This window comes from Silurus aristotelis (assembly GCF_946808225.1).
Source record: "Silurus aristotelis genome assembly, chromosome: 18".
Lineage (NCBI taxonomy): Eukaryota > Metazoa > Chordata > Actinopteri > Siluriformes > Siluridae > Silurus > Silurus aristotelis.
In genome coordinates, this window is record NC_139591.1 from 12185218 (window position 1) to 12201979 (window position 16762).

The following is a 16762-nucleotide window of genomic DNA, read 5'->3' on the forward strand; positions in this document are numbered from 1 at the left end:
TTCAGTTCCAGTTAATTATTTGTGATATCTTAAAATGCAAAACATTGGGTGTTTGATTTGACACAGGAAACACTTAACATCTATGGGTAAATTAAACACATAGATTCTCTATGTAGTAAATCAAGGAAATAATGTAGATTGGAAAAGAACTAGAACTATATTTAGACCTACTGTTTATGGTAAGATATTCTCATAATTATCTTTAGAATTTATTTTGATACTGCTACTGCAAGAAAGCCATTCTATTTATTAATTTATTTACTGAATCTGTTTATGAATTTAAACTAATTATTTACTGCACTTTAACTTTAAATGGGTTAACTACTGCCCTAGCCATTTGTGCACATTCAGCCACAAGGGTATTAGCATAGTCAGGTACTGATGTAGAGTGAGAAGGCCTAGGGCACAGTCCCCATTCCAATTCATCCCAAAAGTGTTCAACAGTTTATTTATTTATTTATTTATTTATTTATTTATTTATTTATTTATTTATTTATAATCATATAGGACTGTGTAGTCTTGTGCATGTTGTCCAATCTAAACTGCTGGTTACAAAGTTACTTTACAACTTTACAAGATTCAAGAGTCAAGTCTGATAGCTTCTTAACTTATTTTTAATTAGCATTACTAAACTAAAATGTTATTACCATTAAAGTGTTGAATGCTTGTAATAACTGTCATGTTGTGTAATAACTGTTTGATTTAAGTATTTTTCATCAGTACACTTTTGCTAGTAGTGCATTTCTACCTTTGATTTTCTAACTTGGGTCCCCTCATCGTTGAACTCTAAGCGAACATAAAAACAAACATTGCTGAAAATGATCAAAGGTACTGTGTGTCTTCTTGCTGTTCATAATCCCTGTTCACTCATGTTGCTCCCAAAGGGCAAAGGGCAAATCTGTCCTATACCTTATAAATTCAGGAGGTAGAGAAATATGACCACAGAAATAAATTTGGCACAAGTTGCAGGTTTGTTAATTAGGCAGAGCAAATGAGTGGCCATGTAGGAGATCTCAGCCCTAAACAGGCTGCGGCTCTGGAAGAGGTGAGCATAAAACATATACTGTTAACTGCAAAAACAAATTCCATGCTTAGAAAATATTATATGCATTAACATAGAACTCTGTTGAATTTGCTGCAAAATGTATGTCATTTTGTCTAGTTGTGTGAAAGAATTAAAGATGTGTATGCCCAGCTTCCTAATCAAAGTGACAATTACATGCTTCGCTGGCTCCGAGGTAAGTGGCCACTAATTTACATTTGGAAAGTTTGCTTTTTTTAATCTTGTACAGGCATAATACCAGACAGATATTTACAGGCATATTAGTAATAGTACACTTTTATTTTTATTGGCCTCATACATATGTAGTTTGACCTTATTTTTCTGTACAGTAATAACTCCAGCCTACTATTACAGTATTCTGATCATTTAGAAAGTTATTATTAAAATAAATGAATTTAATTAAAATGTAGGAAAAGATTTAAAATAGTACAAATCAAATAGGTAAATTCAATTGATTCAATTGCATTGTATAAGCAATAACAAGGCCTACATCAAATACATCATTTAATTATAATAGAAAATATAACTCTACATCAAATCTACATATGCTACAGATATAGACAGGAATGATTAATGAATATCTTAGTGAATATCTCACATATAGAATATAAGAACTTTTCCAAACCAAAATTTTATTAGACTTAGACTTTATTATACAGATTTACTCTACAGATATACTTTATTGATCCCATAAGGAAAATTATTGCGTTACAGCAGCAGCAGGTTACACAAACAGTATTATTATGAATGATACTGGAAAATATGCTTATGGCATGCGATAAATATGCAATCATACAATACACATTTTATTTTAAAGATAAAATTACCAATCCTTAAATAAATCAGAATAGCCCAAATCAGTTAATCGTTTATCAAAGTACAAGAGAAAGTATTAAAGATCAGAAAGTTTTATTCACCCCTAAAAGGTGTACAAGGAATATTTTTGAGGTGGGTGTCAGCAATATGTGCCTAATATTTGCACATTATCCAGTTAATCGTTTGTTCATGTTTGCTTGAATGACTTGCATTTTTAACCCATGTACCATGAGAGAAGTTCAAGGCAAAATTCTTGATAATTCCGATACAAATATTTGTAGTTCCCTTCACCCTGATTTTTATCCATGCAAAACATTAGCTTGTTCCTACTGAACCATATTAATGATTAAGATGTGTGCTGTTTACTATGAACGACTAACAACTTGTATTTGCACATTTAAATATTTCAGTGACATTCGAATTTTAAAACATATCAGGATAAAGCTGGGAGTATAAATCATGTAGTGAATGTACATATGTACAGGGGTGAGGGTGAATAATGTACAGAAGGTGCAGTAGGTAATTATGGTAATTATGTATATATATATATATATATATATATATATATATATATATATATATATATATATATATATATATGTATATATATATATATATATATATATATATATATATATATATATATATATATATATATATATACACTGTGCAAAGATTGTGTATAGATGTCAGGAGATAACATGCTCAAATGACGTAAAAAAGTGTCCTTTTGACCCAACCTATTTTTGACCTAAAATTACATATATTTGCATGATTTTCTGCATTGTGCTGTGACAAGTTTACTGTTATGTATCCTATTCCTCTAGCATCTTCTTCTCTTTTGTAGCTAGAAGCTTCAATGTCCTGAAGGCTGAAGCAATGCTTAGAAAGGTAATTTTTAATATTCCTTATTAAGCTAATCTAAATTAAGGCTTTGCACATGTTTCTCTCATAAGTTAAGTATTAAATCACAGTAGGATATAATATGTTATAGGAAAATAATAAAATATGTGTTATTGCCCTTTGCTTTTGCTTCCCTGATGTGGCAGGAATTTTGAAACTTTTTTTTTATTATTATTTATACAAGAACAACATGTAATTCTTTAATCCATGTATGGTTACATTCAGTGTTGTGAAGGTTAGTTTCTCTTGTCCCTTATGAAAAACAGTTCCCTCGCTTTTTTCTTCTGCATCTTTTGAAGTTAATAACATAAAAAATGCAGGTTTTAGAGTGTAAAGTTTCTCATCCTGAAGACTGTCTCAGAGTAAAAAAAAGCTCATTTTGCTATGTTAAATAGCGTTTTTGTAATCGTTTATTATTCAGCTTGTATTATGAAGAGCATCTATCATACAAATCTCAGTGAATTAGCTTTTACTCTAGAAATAATGTGTTCAGAAAAGTGTGTTAATAATAATCTGTGTTTATCTTTGCAGTTAACACTTTTGTCACAGCTATGCTGATATAGAACATCTTCTGACCTATTAAGATTCATAATTTGATGGTGCTATGGTACAAATTGTTTAAATGACACAAATCTTGTGACTACAGTCTAATAACTTCTTTCAATAACTTTTCTTTTTGAAGAAAATTTTGCGCTTTTTATTTATTTTGACCTATTTTTGTTTCGTTTTGAGGTTCCTATAACCCTAGTGTTAAACCTATTGATCACTTTTTTTTTTCAACCTATTGAAACAGCAAGCAAGTTCACCAATGTGATTGATTTACAGCATTTGGAATTTCGCAAGCGTTTGAAAGTAGATTCTATCCTAGAAGACTGGAAACCACCAGAGGTGAGCAACAACATGGTTAAATAGCAATATGTTGCCTTATGAAGTGTATTTTGGTTTACATGTTATGTGGTTGATGCGTTCAGGTAATTGAGAACTACATGTCTGGTGGGATGTGTGGCTATGATCGAGAGGGAAGTCCAGTCTGGTATGATATAATTGGCCCTCTTGATCCAAAAGGTCTCCTCATGTCTGCCACCAAGCAAGACTACATCAGGACCAAAATTAGAGACTGTGAGCTTCTGCGGAAAGAGTGTTTGAAACAGTCTGAAAGGGTAGAATTTCTCTGCCATTTTCTTCATTTTACTGCTTAATAGTGTAAAAGTTACTTGCTCTAAAATATATATATATATTTTAATATATAATTCTAGCTTGGGAAAGCTGTGGAATCAATCACTCTTATTTATGATTGTGAAGAACTTGGCCTGAAACATATCTGGAAGCCTGCAGTTGAAGCATATGGAGAAGTAAGACATTCATTCATTTTCTCCCGCTTATCCGTAATTCGAGAAGTAAGACATGACACGTCCAAATGTTAAAATATTTGAAATGAAGTATAAAGTATATATAAAATAAAGTCCCACATAATTGATCATATTTGCATTTGCTTGCATTTAATATTTAATTGACACTTTTGCAGATTCTTACCATGTTTGAAGAAAACTATCCTGAGGGCCTTAAGAGGGTTCTTCTTATTAAAGGTAGTTGTACTGTATGTATAGTTCAATGTATCCTTGAATGTGATAAATAAACAATAATGTATTTCATTATTTCCTGAATTAACTGTAATTTATTTGTATTATTTTTTTATTTGAGTTATGACCTGATTGTGTAACAGGCACCAGTGTATGTGACCTTTTTGATTCTTTGTTTCCTATTTTATGCAGCGCCTAAACTCTTTCCTATCGCGTACAACTTGATAAAACCGTTCCTGTGCGAAGAAACCCGGCGAAAAATTATCATCGTTGGCTGTAGGCCTGCTTTATTCTTATTCTCATTTTTATAATGCAGGAGAAAAAATATGCATATGTCTGTTATATAGAGTTACAGATAAAACCAAACCAAAAAATATATATATTTAAATTTTTTCTTTTTACAGCTAACTGGAAAGAAGTACTGCAGAAATACGTAGTACCAGACCAGCTGCCTGTGGTCTACGGAGGCACTTTGACAGATCCGAATGGAAACCCCTACTGTAAAACTATGGTGAGTTTATCAACAGATATGTGTCCTACAGGTAGGATAGTATAGGAAATTCCCATGTTCAAAGTTATAAATGTAAATTTAAATGTAAAATAAATGTTTATTTCATCCAAATAAATGTGTTATAGGATGATTCCAGGAAACATATGATAAAAACAAGTCAAGTAATTTGTTTTGGTTAACATGAAAATAAGATTGTGTCATCGCCTTCTGTAGTTTATTCTAATTGTTTATAGTTCTACAATCTAACATCTATTACATTAATTCCTCTATTAGCATTAATACTATTTCAGATGTCTTTATTTCAGTACATGTATTCAGGGTAGGGGATATATCTCAGTGTTCATGGTACCAGAATTAACCCTATTTCCTGAAGGCAAATTTATGTATAGTCTTCTTCTTCTTCTTTCGGCTGCTCCCATTAGGGGTCACAACAGCGTATCATCCGTCTCCATACCACCCTGTCCTCTACATCTGCCTCTTTCACACCAACTACCTGCATGTCTTCCCTCACCACATCCATGAACCTCCTCCTTGGCCTTCCTCTTTTCCTCCTACCTGGTGGCTCCATCTTCAGCATTTTTCTACCAATATAATTCATGGCCCTTCTCTGCACATGTCCAAACCATCTCAATCTCACCTCCCTCACCTTGTCACCAAAACATCCTACATGTGCTGTCCCTCTAATAAACTCATTTCTAATCTTGTCCATCCTCGTCACTCCCAACGAAAACCTTAACATGTTCAGCTCTGCTACCTCCAGCTCCACCTCCTGTCTTTTACTCAATGCCACTGTCTCTAATCCATACAACATCGCAGGTTTCACCACAGTCCTATAAACTTTCCCTTTCATTCTTGCAGATACCCTACTATCACAAATCACTCCTGTCACTCTTCTCCACCCACTCCACCCTGCCTGCACTATTTTCTTTACTTCTCTAACACACTCTCCATTACATTGCACTGTTGACCCCAGGTACCTGAACTCCTCCACCTTCTCCACCTCTTCTCCCTGCAACCACATCACTCCACTGCCCTCCCTCTCATTCACACACATGTACTCTGTCTTACTCCTACTGACTTTCATTCCCCTTCTCTCCAGCACATATCTCCACCTCTCCAGGCTCTTCTCAACCTGCTCTCTACTCTCACCACAAATCACAATATCATCTGCAAACATCATAGTCCAGGGAGACTCCTGTCTGACCTCGTCCGTCAACCTGTCCATCACCACTGCAAACAGGAAAGGGCTCAGGGCCGATCCTTGATGCAGTCCACCCCTCACCCTGAACCAGTCTGTCGTACCTACTGCACACTTCACTGCCGTCACACTGTCCTCATACATGTCCTGCACCACCCTCACATACTTCTCTGACACACCTGACTTCCTCATACAATACCACAACTCCTCTCTCGGCACCCTGTCGTACGCTTTCTCTAAATCCACAAATACACAATGCAGCTCCTTCTGTCCTTCTCTATACTTCTCCATCAACATCCTCAAAGCAAATAGGGCATCTGTGGTGCTCTTCCTCGGCATGAAACCATACTGTTGCTCAAAGATGGTCACCTCTTCTCTCAGCCTGGCTTCCACTACTCTTTCCCATAACTTCATGGTGTGACTGATCAACTTAATTCCCCTGTAGTTACTGCAGGTCTGCACATCTCCCTTATGCTTAAAGATCGGTACCAGCACACTCCTTCTCCATTCCTCAGGCATCCTCTCCCCTTCCAGAATCCTGTTAAACAATCTGGTTAAAAACTCCACTGCCATCTCTCCTAAACATCTCCAGGCTTCTACCGGTATGTCATCAGGTCCAACCGACTTTCCATTCTTCATCCTCTTAATAGCTGCTCTCACTTCCTCCTTACTAATCCTATCTACATCCTGCTTCACCAACTCCACATCCTTCTCTCTCTCTGATTTTCCTCATTCATCAGCTGCTCAAAATACTCCCTCCATCTTCTCAACACGCTCTCCTCACTAGTCAACACATTTCCCTCTCCATCCTTTATTGCTCTAACTTGCAGTACATCCTTCCCAGCTCGGTCTCTCTGCCTGGCCAATCGGTATAAATCCTTTTCTCCTTCTATAGTGTCCAACCTCTTATACAGCTCCTCATATGCCTTTTCCTTGGCTTTCGCCACATCCCTTTTTACCTGCTGCCGCATCTCCTTGTACTCCTGCCTACTTTTCTCATCACTCTGTCGATCCCACTTCTGTTTTGCCAACCTCTTTCTCCTAATGCTCTCCTGCACTTCCTCATTCCACCACCACGTCTCCTTGTCTTGCTTTCTATTTCCAGATGTCACACCAAGTACTTTTCTAGCTGCCTCCCTCATCACTCCTGCAGTAGTTGCCCAATCATCCGGCACCTCTTCACCACCACCAAGCCCCTGTCTGACCTCTTCCCTGAACCTCACACTACACTCTTTCTCCTTCAGTTTCCACCATCTTATTCTTCTTTCAAACCTTACTTTCCTCCTCTTCTTCTTCGCCTCCAAAACCATCCTACAGACCACCATCCGATGCTGTCTAGCTACACTGTCCCCCGCCAACACCTTACAGTCTCCAATCTCCTTCAGGTTGCATTTCCTACACAGAACATAATCCACCTGTGTGCACCTTCCTCCACTCTTATACGTCACCCTATGATCCTCCTTCTTCTTAAAATACGTGTTCACCACTGCCATTTCTATCCTTTCAGCAAAATCTACCACCATCTGCCCTTCCACATTCCTCTCCTTAAAACCATACCTACCCATCACCTCCTCATCACCTCTGTTCCCTTTACCTACATGCCCATTAAAGTCTGCTCCAATCACCAATCGTTCTTTCCTAGGTACACCATCTACCACTTCATCTAATTCACTCCAGAATCTTTCCTTCTCCTCCATCTTACAGCCAACTTGTGGAGCATAGGCACTGATGACATTTATCATCATCCCTTCAACTTCCACCTTCACGATCATCACCCTATCAGAAACTCTCTTCACCTCCACTACACTCTTACTGTACTCTTCCTTCAGAATCACCCCTGCACTATTTCTCTTCCCATCCACACCATGATAAAACAGTTTAAACCCACCTCCAATGTTCCTGGCCTTACTCCCTTTCCACTTGGTCTCCTGAACACACAGCATATCTACTTTTCTTCTCTCCATCATATCAGCTACCTCTCTCCCTTTACCCGTCATAGTACCAACATTTAAAGTACCAACCCGAACCTCTACTCTCCTACACTGCTCCTTTTCCTGCCGTCTCTGTAGACGCCTTCCTCCTCTCCTTCTCCTCCTTCAGCCAACAGTAGCCCAATTTTCACCGGTACCCTGTCGGCTAACGATACCTGTGGCGGTCGTTGTTAACCCGGGCCTCGACCGATCCGGTATGAAATTCTCATTTGTGATCCGCATATTTGATTTGGCACATGTTTTACGCTGGATGCCCTTCCTAACGCAACCCTCCCCATTTACCCGGGCTTGGGACCGGCACTAAGAGTGCACTGGGTTAGCACCTAATAACTGGGTTAAATTTATGTATAGTCTGTTATTTAATAAAGAATGTTATACTAAAAGGATGTTATGAATTTTCTTTAAAAAAGCTATTATTTTGTGAGGAATAAAAAAATAGAGATAAGGTATTTTAGGGATATATGGAATATAAGGTTGCTAGCTATTCCGTCGTCAACAAATCTGAGTGAGAATGTAAAGGTGAAGGGGGGTCAGCCTCCAACTGCCCAGTTTACCATAACATTATAACTGTGATATCGACGCATTAAACCCATGTAAAAACTCAGTAGAATCTTATTCCTAACCTACATGCATTTTTTTCCTTTCAGATTAATTATGGAGGTGTCGTGCCTAAATCCTACTACATTAAAGATTCTGTTGATGTGCAGTATGAAAAGTGTGTTACAATCAGCCGGGGGTCTGACCACCAACTGGAATGTGAAGTCCTGGTCCATAACTGCTTACTAAGGTGAGTAATGGATCCATTCCTCTTATTCTATCAGTATTTTTTTAAGCATTGTTTATTTGTTAATTTATGGTAATTATAGATGGCAGTTCACTAGTGATGGTGGTGATATTGGCTTTGGCATCTACATGAAGACAAAAAAAGGAGTAAAACAGAAAATCACAGAAATGCAAGAGGTGTTGCCAAATACACGTTATAATGCACATCTGGTGCCAGAGGATGAATCGTACACATGTGAAGAACCAGGCATTTGTAAGTACAAACTATCCAAGAAAAACACTATGAAATAAAGAGAATAGACTACTGGGAATACAGCCCTCACATTTCATGAACCATTTAAGTATATGTAGTCAAGGGACAATACTACAAAAATGAATAGAAATAAAACTTGGATATATCTTAGAGTTGTCAGTATTGAAGTACAGATTTACTGTCCTCTGTCTGCTTGACAGGACCATACAAATTTGTGTATCTTGTATTAGAGCAGTTAAAATTTGGTGCTTTGAGTAAAATTCTCTCATACTGACCACTTTATGTTCAACATGACACTTAATGGCAAATAACTCTCTTTGGATTCAAGAAAAACTAATTTAAATATTAGTAAAAGTTAACACAAGTGAACACAACATGCAGTCTTTAAATAAAGGTTTTTATTATGGAGGGAAAAAAAATCCAAAACTACATGGCCTATGTAAAAAAGTGTTTGCCCCTAAACCTAATAACTGGTTGGGTCACCCTTAGCAGCAACAACTGCAATCAAGCGTTTCTGATAACTTGCAATGAGTCTGTTACAGTGCTGTGGAGGAATTTTCCACTCATCTATGCAGAATTGTTGTAATTCAGCCACATTGGAGGGTTTTTCGAGCTTGAACCGCCTTTTTAAGGTCATGCCACAGCATCTCAATAGGACTTAGGTCAGGACTTTGACTAGGCAACTCCAAGTCTTTATTTTGTTTTTCTCCAGCCGTTTAGAGGTGGATTGCTGGTGTGTTTTTCAACATTGTCTTGCTGTAGAACCCAAGTTCGCTTCAGCTTGAGGTCACGAACAGATGGCGTTCTCCTTTTTGGTAAACAGCTGAATTCATGGTTCCATTTATCACAGAAAGTCTTCCAGGTCCTGAAGCAGCAAAACAGCCCCAGACCATCACAATACCACCAGAATATTTTACTGTTGGTATGATGGTTTTTTTTTCTGAAATGCGTTGTTACATTTACGCCAGACATAATGGGACACACACCTTTCAAAAAGTTACATTTTTTCTCGTCAGTCCACAGAGTATTTTCGCCTTTATGTTCTTTTTGCTCAGCAGCGGTTTTCGTCTTGGATCTTTGCCATGTAGACCATTTTTGCCCAGTCTCTTTCTTATGGTGGAGTCATGAACACTGCCCTTAACTGAGGCAAGTGAGGCCTGCAGTTCTTTGGATGTTGTTGTGGGGTCTTTTGTAAGCTCTTGAATGAGTGGTCGCTGTGCTCTGGTCGGCCGGCCACTGCTGGTAAGGTTCTCCACTGTTCCATGTTTTTGCCATTTGTGAATAATGGCTCTCACTGTGGTTTGCTGGAGTCCCAAAACATTAGAAATGGCTTTATAACCTTTTCCAGAATGATAGATCTTAATTACTTTCTTTCTCATTTGCTTCTAAATTTCTTTGGATCTCGGCATGATGTCTAGCTTTTGAGGAACTTTTGGTCTACTTCACTTTGTCAGGCAGGTCCTATTTAAGGGATTTCTTGATTGCAAACATGTGAGGCACTAATCAGGCCTGAGTGTTGCTAGAGAAATTTGACACAGGTGTGATAAACCACAGTTTTAACGTGGGGGCAAACAATTTTTCACACAGGGCCATGGAGTTTTGGATTTTGTTTTCCCTTAATAATAAAAACCTTTATTTATAAACTGTATGTTGTGTTCACTTGTATTAACTTTTACTAATATTTAAATTAGTTTGATGATCTGAAACATTCAAGTGTGACAAACATGCAAAAAAATAAGAAATCATAAGAAACCAACACCTTTTCACACCCTGTATATAAGGTGATGAAAGTGTTGATTAATCTGATGTGACGACATTACATGCTGTAATTTAACATAGATTTAAAAACCTTTAAAACCAACATGGATTTGAACTTTTAACATTAAAAGTATTCTGTGGCATTCATTAATAAATGTAATTGTTGGCATTAACCGGCTTCCAAATTACATTATGATATATATTATATTTCACATATATATATATATATATATATATATATATATATATATATATATATATATATATATATATATATATATATATATAGTGAGAAAAATAAGTATTTGAACACCCTGCTATTTTGCAAGTTCTCCCACTTATAAATCATGGAGGGGTCTGAAATTGTCATCGTAGGTGCATGTCCACTGTGAGAGACATAATCTAAAAAAAAAAAATTCAGAAGTCACAATATATGATTTTTAAACTATTTATTTGTATGATACAGCTGCAAATAAGTATTTGAACACCTGTCTTTCAGCTAGAATTCTGACCCTCAAAGACCTGTTAGTCTGCCTTTAAAATGTCCACCTCCACTACATTTATTATCCTAAATTAGATGCACCTGTTTGAGGTCGTTAGCTGTATAAAGACACCTGTCCACCCCATACAATCAGTAAGAATCCAACTACTAACATGGCCAAGACCAAAGAGCTGTCCAAAGACACTAGAGACAAAATTGTACACCTCCACAAGGCTGGAAAGGGCTACGGGGGAAATTGCCAAGCAGCTTGGTGAAAAAAAGTCCACTGTTGGAGCAATCATTAGAAAATAGAAAAAGCTAAACATGACTGTCAATCTCCCTCGGACTGGGGCTCCATGCAAGATCTCACCTCGTGGGGTCTCAATGATCCTAAGGAAGGTGAGAAATCAGCCCAGAACTACACGGGAGGAGCTGGTCAATGACCTGAAAAGAGCTGGGACCACCATTTCCAAGGTTACTGTTGGTAATACACTAAGACATCATGGTTTGGAATCATGCATAGCACGGAAGGTTCCCCTGCTTAAACCAGCACATGTCCAGGAACGTCTTAAGTTTGCCAATGACCATTTGGATGATCCAGAGGAGTCATGGGAGAAAGTCATGTGGTCAGATGAGACCAAAATAGAACTTCTGGGTCATAATTCCACTAAACGTGTTTGGAGGAAGACGAATGATGAGTACCATCCCAAGAACACCATCCCTACTGTAAAGCATGGGGGTGGTAGCATCATGCTTTGGGGGTGTTTTTCTGCACATGGGACAGGGCGAGTGCACTGTATTAAGGAGAGGATGATCGGGGCCATGTATTGCGAGATTTTGGGGAACAACCTCCTTCCCTCAGTTAGAGCATTGAAGATGGGTCGAGGCTGGGTCTTCCAACATGACAATAACCCGAAGCACACAGCCAGGATAACCAAGGAGTGGCTCTGTAAAAAGCATATCAAGGTTCTGGAGTGGCCTAGCCAGTTTTCAGACCTAAACTCAATAGAGAATCTTTGGAGGAGCTCAAAATCCGTGTTTTTCAGCGACAGGCCAGAAACCTGACTGATCTAGAGAAGATCTGTGTGGAGGAGTGGGCCAAAATCCCTCCTGCAGTGTGTGCAAACCTGGTGAAAAACTACAGGAAACGTTTGACCTCTGTAATTGCAAACAAAGGCTACTGTACCAAATATTAACATTGACTTTCTCAGGTGTTCAAATACTTATTTGCAGCTGTATCATACAAATAAATATTCAAAAAATCATACATTGTGATTTCTGGATTTTTTTTTTTTTTAGATTATGTCTCTCACAGTGGACATGCACCTACGATGACAATTTCAGACCCCTCCATGATTTCTAAGTGGGAGAACTTGCAAAATAGCAGGGTGTTCAAATACTTATTTTTCTCACTGTATATATATATATATATATATATATATATATATATATATATATATATATATATATATATATATATATATATATATATATATATATAATTATGATATGATGACTATGGTAAAAATTTGGTAAGGAGATTCATAACATGGGAGTTGTCTCTGGTGATTATAAAACTGTTGTGCTACAAAGTCTTACTTACTTTTAGAGAGAGTAAAATGAGAGGTTCAGTAGATGAGCGAAGACTGTAGGCCTGTATAGCTTAAACGATAGCAGTTACAAGCCACTCTAATGGATGTTCCACAACATTAAAAGAATTCTGTGGCAATCATTAATAAACTAAATTGTTAGCATTAACAGGCTTTCATAGCATAATGAAATAAAATCCTTTTGGATGTGATGTTAAGAGAAAAATAAATTCTGGAGTACAATAAATCTGCTTTACATCAGGACAAAACACACTATTATATTTCTCATAATGACATGCTTTTGCTAAGTTGTATGTCCTTTTGTTGCATCTCTTTGCAGATGTGGTACGATTTGATAACACTTACAGTATCCTTCAGTCAAAGAAGATAAGCTTCACGGTGGATGTTGTTCTACCTGAAATACACACTCAGAACATGGAGGAACAGGCATGACTTGAAAGTGCTGTATGTATTCTATATGAGACAAGATTTCTGTCAAGTATTGGTCACCAGTGTACCTTAATATGAAGTTCAAACCTGACATATGCCACAATACCCAGAATGCCTTGCCAGTGTATAGGATAGGGCCCGGGATGTACTGTGACACTGACCAGGAAAAAACAATTGCTGAAAATGTTTGAATTAATATATAAAATAATAAATAATAACATATTTTATTAATTATTATACATGTACGCATACACATGCCATTTGGATTTGATAGCAGGAAACTTAAATATTGTCTAGATAACATTCGAAGAATTTGATGTTAGTTTTTGATTGTTTGTTTGTTAATTTAGTGTGCTCTTCTGTAAGGAAGGCATGTACATTAATTGAATGATACACTGGTCAAATATTCATATACTCTGCTCACCTTAAATATTTATGTTGATAATTTTAAGCATTGAAAGTTTTGCATTCTCTCAGTTCCCCAAAATTGCCATCTTTCCCAATGTTCTTTGTAAAAAAATAAAAAAGCTTTCTTTGACTTGGACTACAAAGACTATGTACTGTAGTTAATTTGTTAATCAATTGTGCCATATATGTCTTTGATATAGACCTCAAATGGCACTGCAATATTTGAGTTTGTCCTTGAGTGCCTAACATGATCTTTTGCCTATTATACAGTGGTTACATGAAACCTTCAAACTGTTCTGAAGTATTAAATTTATGTATCCTAAATTTATGGGATAAGATTCTATCAACTTATAATTATAGCGTATAGGGTTCATTCCACTATTTCAGAGACTCCAGATCCAGACTGATTTAGATCTATACTAACAATGACTGGAACATTTCAAATCATCTATTTTTCCAAATGATCTACTTCTTTAGAAGTCATTTTTTGCTGCCCTGGATACGTGCTTTGAATGGTTACTTTGTTAAAAGTTACTTAAGTTACAGTTAGTACTTTGTTTAGGTTGAATGGAAATTTTATAATCAGTATTAAGTGAAAGTCATGTATATTTTTTTTTTTGCTTTAACATTAAAATGTATTATATTTATGGTATAAATTAGTTGGTTTTGCCCAAAATTGTAAACTATACATAGATCTGGAGAATATTTTATTTGTTTAGATGTCATTATGATTGTTCGTTTCCAGTTTTTATTTGCATAGCACTTTTAATAATGGGCATTGCAGCTTTACAGAAATACAATGCTTCAGGATATAGATTTAAAATCAGGGATTTTTCCCTAAATAAAGGAATAGTACTCCTAATGAGTAAGCCAGTGGCCACAAACCTCAGTGGACTTGCATCAGCATTTATTCACCCGTATTCTCGTTATAATTATTAAAAAACATATTGCATAGGGATATATAAACAAATGCTAAAAAGTGTTTTACAGCCTGGTAAATAATTTATTTTGGTGGCCATTTGTATTAAAATATTTATACCGACAAAAAAAAAAAAAAAAGGAAACAGTAAAAGTGATCCACAAACTCAGCTCTGTCTCTAACTCTGATGTAAAACAATGGTATGATATAATAATAATTCAAATTAATTGCTTAATCATAAAAAATAAAAAATAAACCAGTTTTATGCAGGCCTTAGGTTACTGGAGGTTAATGGACTTTTTTTTAAACATCTCCTAATGGTTGGCTGATTATCCATAATATCTTGGTAGTTGGTTCGGCTATGCTAAATTGCATATGGTGGTACTCTGCTGTGATCCAGTGTTACCTGAGCAGGTCAACATTGTTAGACCATTAACAGTTGTAAATAAGTGCATGAATGTGTAAGGGTATGGCACCATGCAGTGGACTGGCATCCCATTTATGATTCCTACTTCATTCCTCTGTTCCCAGGATAGGCTCAGAATGCACTGTGACCCTGACCATGATAAAACGAAAGGTGATTGACTATTAAGTTTAATTTATTTCTACCACTTTCTTCAGAGTGTAAATAATGGTTTTATAGCAAATAAATTTCAGCACTTTGCATCAACTTATGTAATTAGGGAAACCAATGGATTTACGAAAAATAACACAAATCCAGCATTACATTATAAAATGATAGGAAACGGTACTGTGTATTATACTAGCTAGGCTAATTTGCATAAGTTACATTTGTTTATTCGTGTTCATTAACTGGTTCCTTATAAACTCCGCCATTAGGGTTGCACAAGCAAGTGCACTCTTAGTGCTGGTACCAAGCCCGGATAAATGGGAAGGGTTGTGTTGGGAAGGGCATCCAGCGTAAAACATGTGACAAATTCATACCGGATCGGTCGAGGCCCGGGTTACCAACGACCACCACAGGTATTGTTAGCTAACAGGGTACCAGTTGGAATTGGGCTACTGTTGGCTGAAGGAGGAGAAGGAGAGGAGGAAGATGTCTACAGAAACAGCAGGAAAATAAGAAGTGGAGGAGAGTAAAGGTCAGGGCTGGTAAATGTTGTTACTATGACTGGTAAATGGGAGAGCGGTAGCTGATATGATGGAGCGGAGAAAGGTAGATATGTTGTGTGTTCAGGAGACCAAGTGGTAAGGCCAGGAACATTGAAGGGGGTTTAAACAGTTCTATCATGGTGTGGAAAGACTTCAATGGCCATGTAGGTAAAGGGAACAAAGGTGATGAGGAGGTGATTGGTAGGTATAACCTTAAGGAGCGGGATGTGGAAGAACAGATATAGCTAAAAGGATGGAAATGCAGTGGTAAATACATATATTAAGAAGAAGGAGGAGCATAGGGTGCTGTATAAGAATGTAGGAGTGGACTATATTCTATGTGGGAGATGCAACCTGAAAGAGATTGGAGACTGCAAGGTGTTGGCAGGGGACAGTGTAACTAGACAGCATCGGATGGTGGTCTGTAGGATGGCTCTGGAATTAAAGAAGAAGAGGAGGAGAGTGAGGACTAAAAAAAAGAATAGGATGTTGGAATCTGAAGGAGGAAGACTGTAGTGTAAGATTCAGTGAAGAGACAGGGGCTCGGTGGTGGTGAAGAGGTGCTGGATGATTAGGCAACTACTGCAGAAGTGATAAGGGAGACAGCTACAAAGGTACTTGGTGTGACATCTGGAAATAGTAAGGAAGACAAAGAGACTTGGTGGTGGAGTGAGGAAGTGCAGGAAAGCATAGGGAGAAAGAGGTTGGCAAAACAGAATTTGGATCGGCAGAATGATGAGAGAAGTAGGCAGGAGTACAAGGAGGTGTAGAGGGATGTGGCAAAAAGCCAAGGAAAAGGCATATAAGGAGCTGTATGAGAAGTTGGACACCGGTAGAAGCTTGGAGATCTTTAGGCGAGATGGCAGTGGAGTTTTTATCCAGATTGTTTAACAAGATGTTGGAAGGTGAAAGGATGTCTGAGTAATGGAGAAAAAGTGTGCTGTTA

At 37.2% G+C, this 16762-nt stretch overlaps 1 protein-coding gene across 1 annotated transcript; it reads left to right on the forward strand.

Annotated features, from left to right (window-relative positions):
• Nucleotides 1-857: 857 nt before the first annotated feature.
• sec14l7 (SEC14-like lipid binding 7) lies at nt 858-14085 on the forward strand. Its single transcript, XM_083569145.1, has 12 exons — nt 858-1045; nt 1163-1238; nt 2727-2770; nt 3608-3670; nt 3754-3942; nt 4039-4134; nt 4308-4368; nt 4555-4638; nt 4767-4873; nt 8710-8849; nt 8929-9098; nt 13267-14085. The coding sequence occupies exons 1-12, from the start codon at nt 992-994 to the stop codon at nt 13377-13379; spliced, it is 1197 nt and encodes a 398-aa protein (XP_083425271.1). The 5' UTR covers nt 858-991; the 3' UTR covers nt 13380-14085.
• Nucleotides 14086-16762: the final 2677 nt, after the last annotated feature.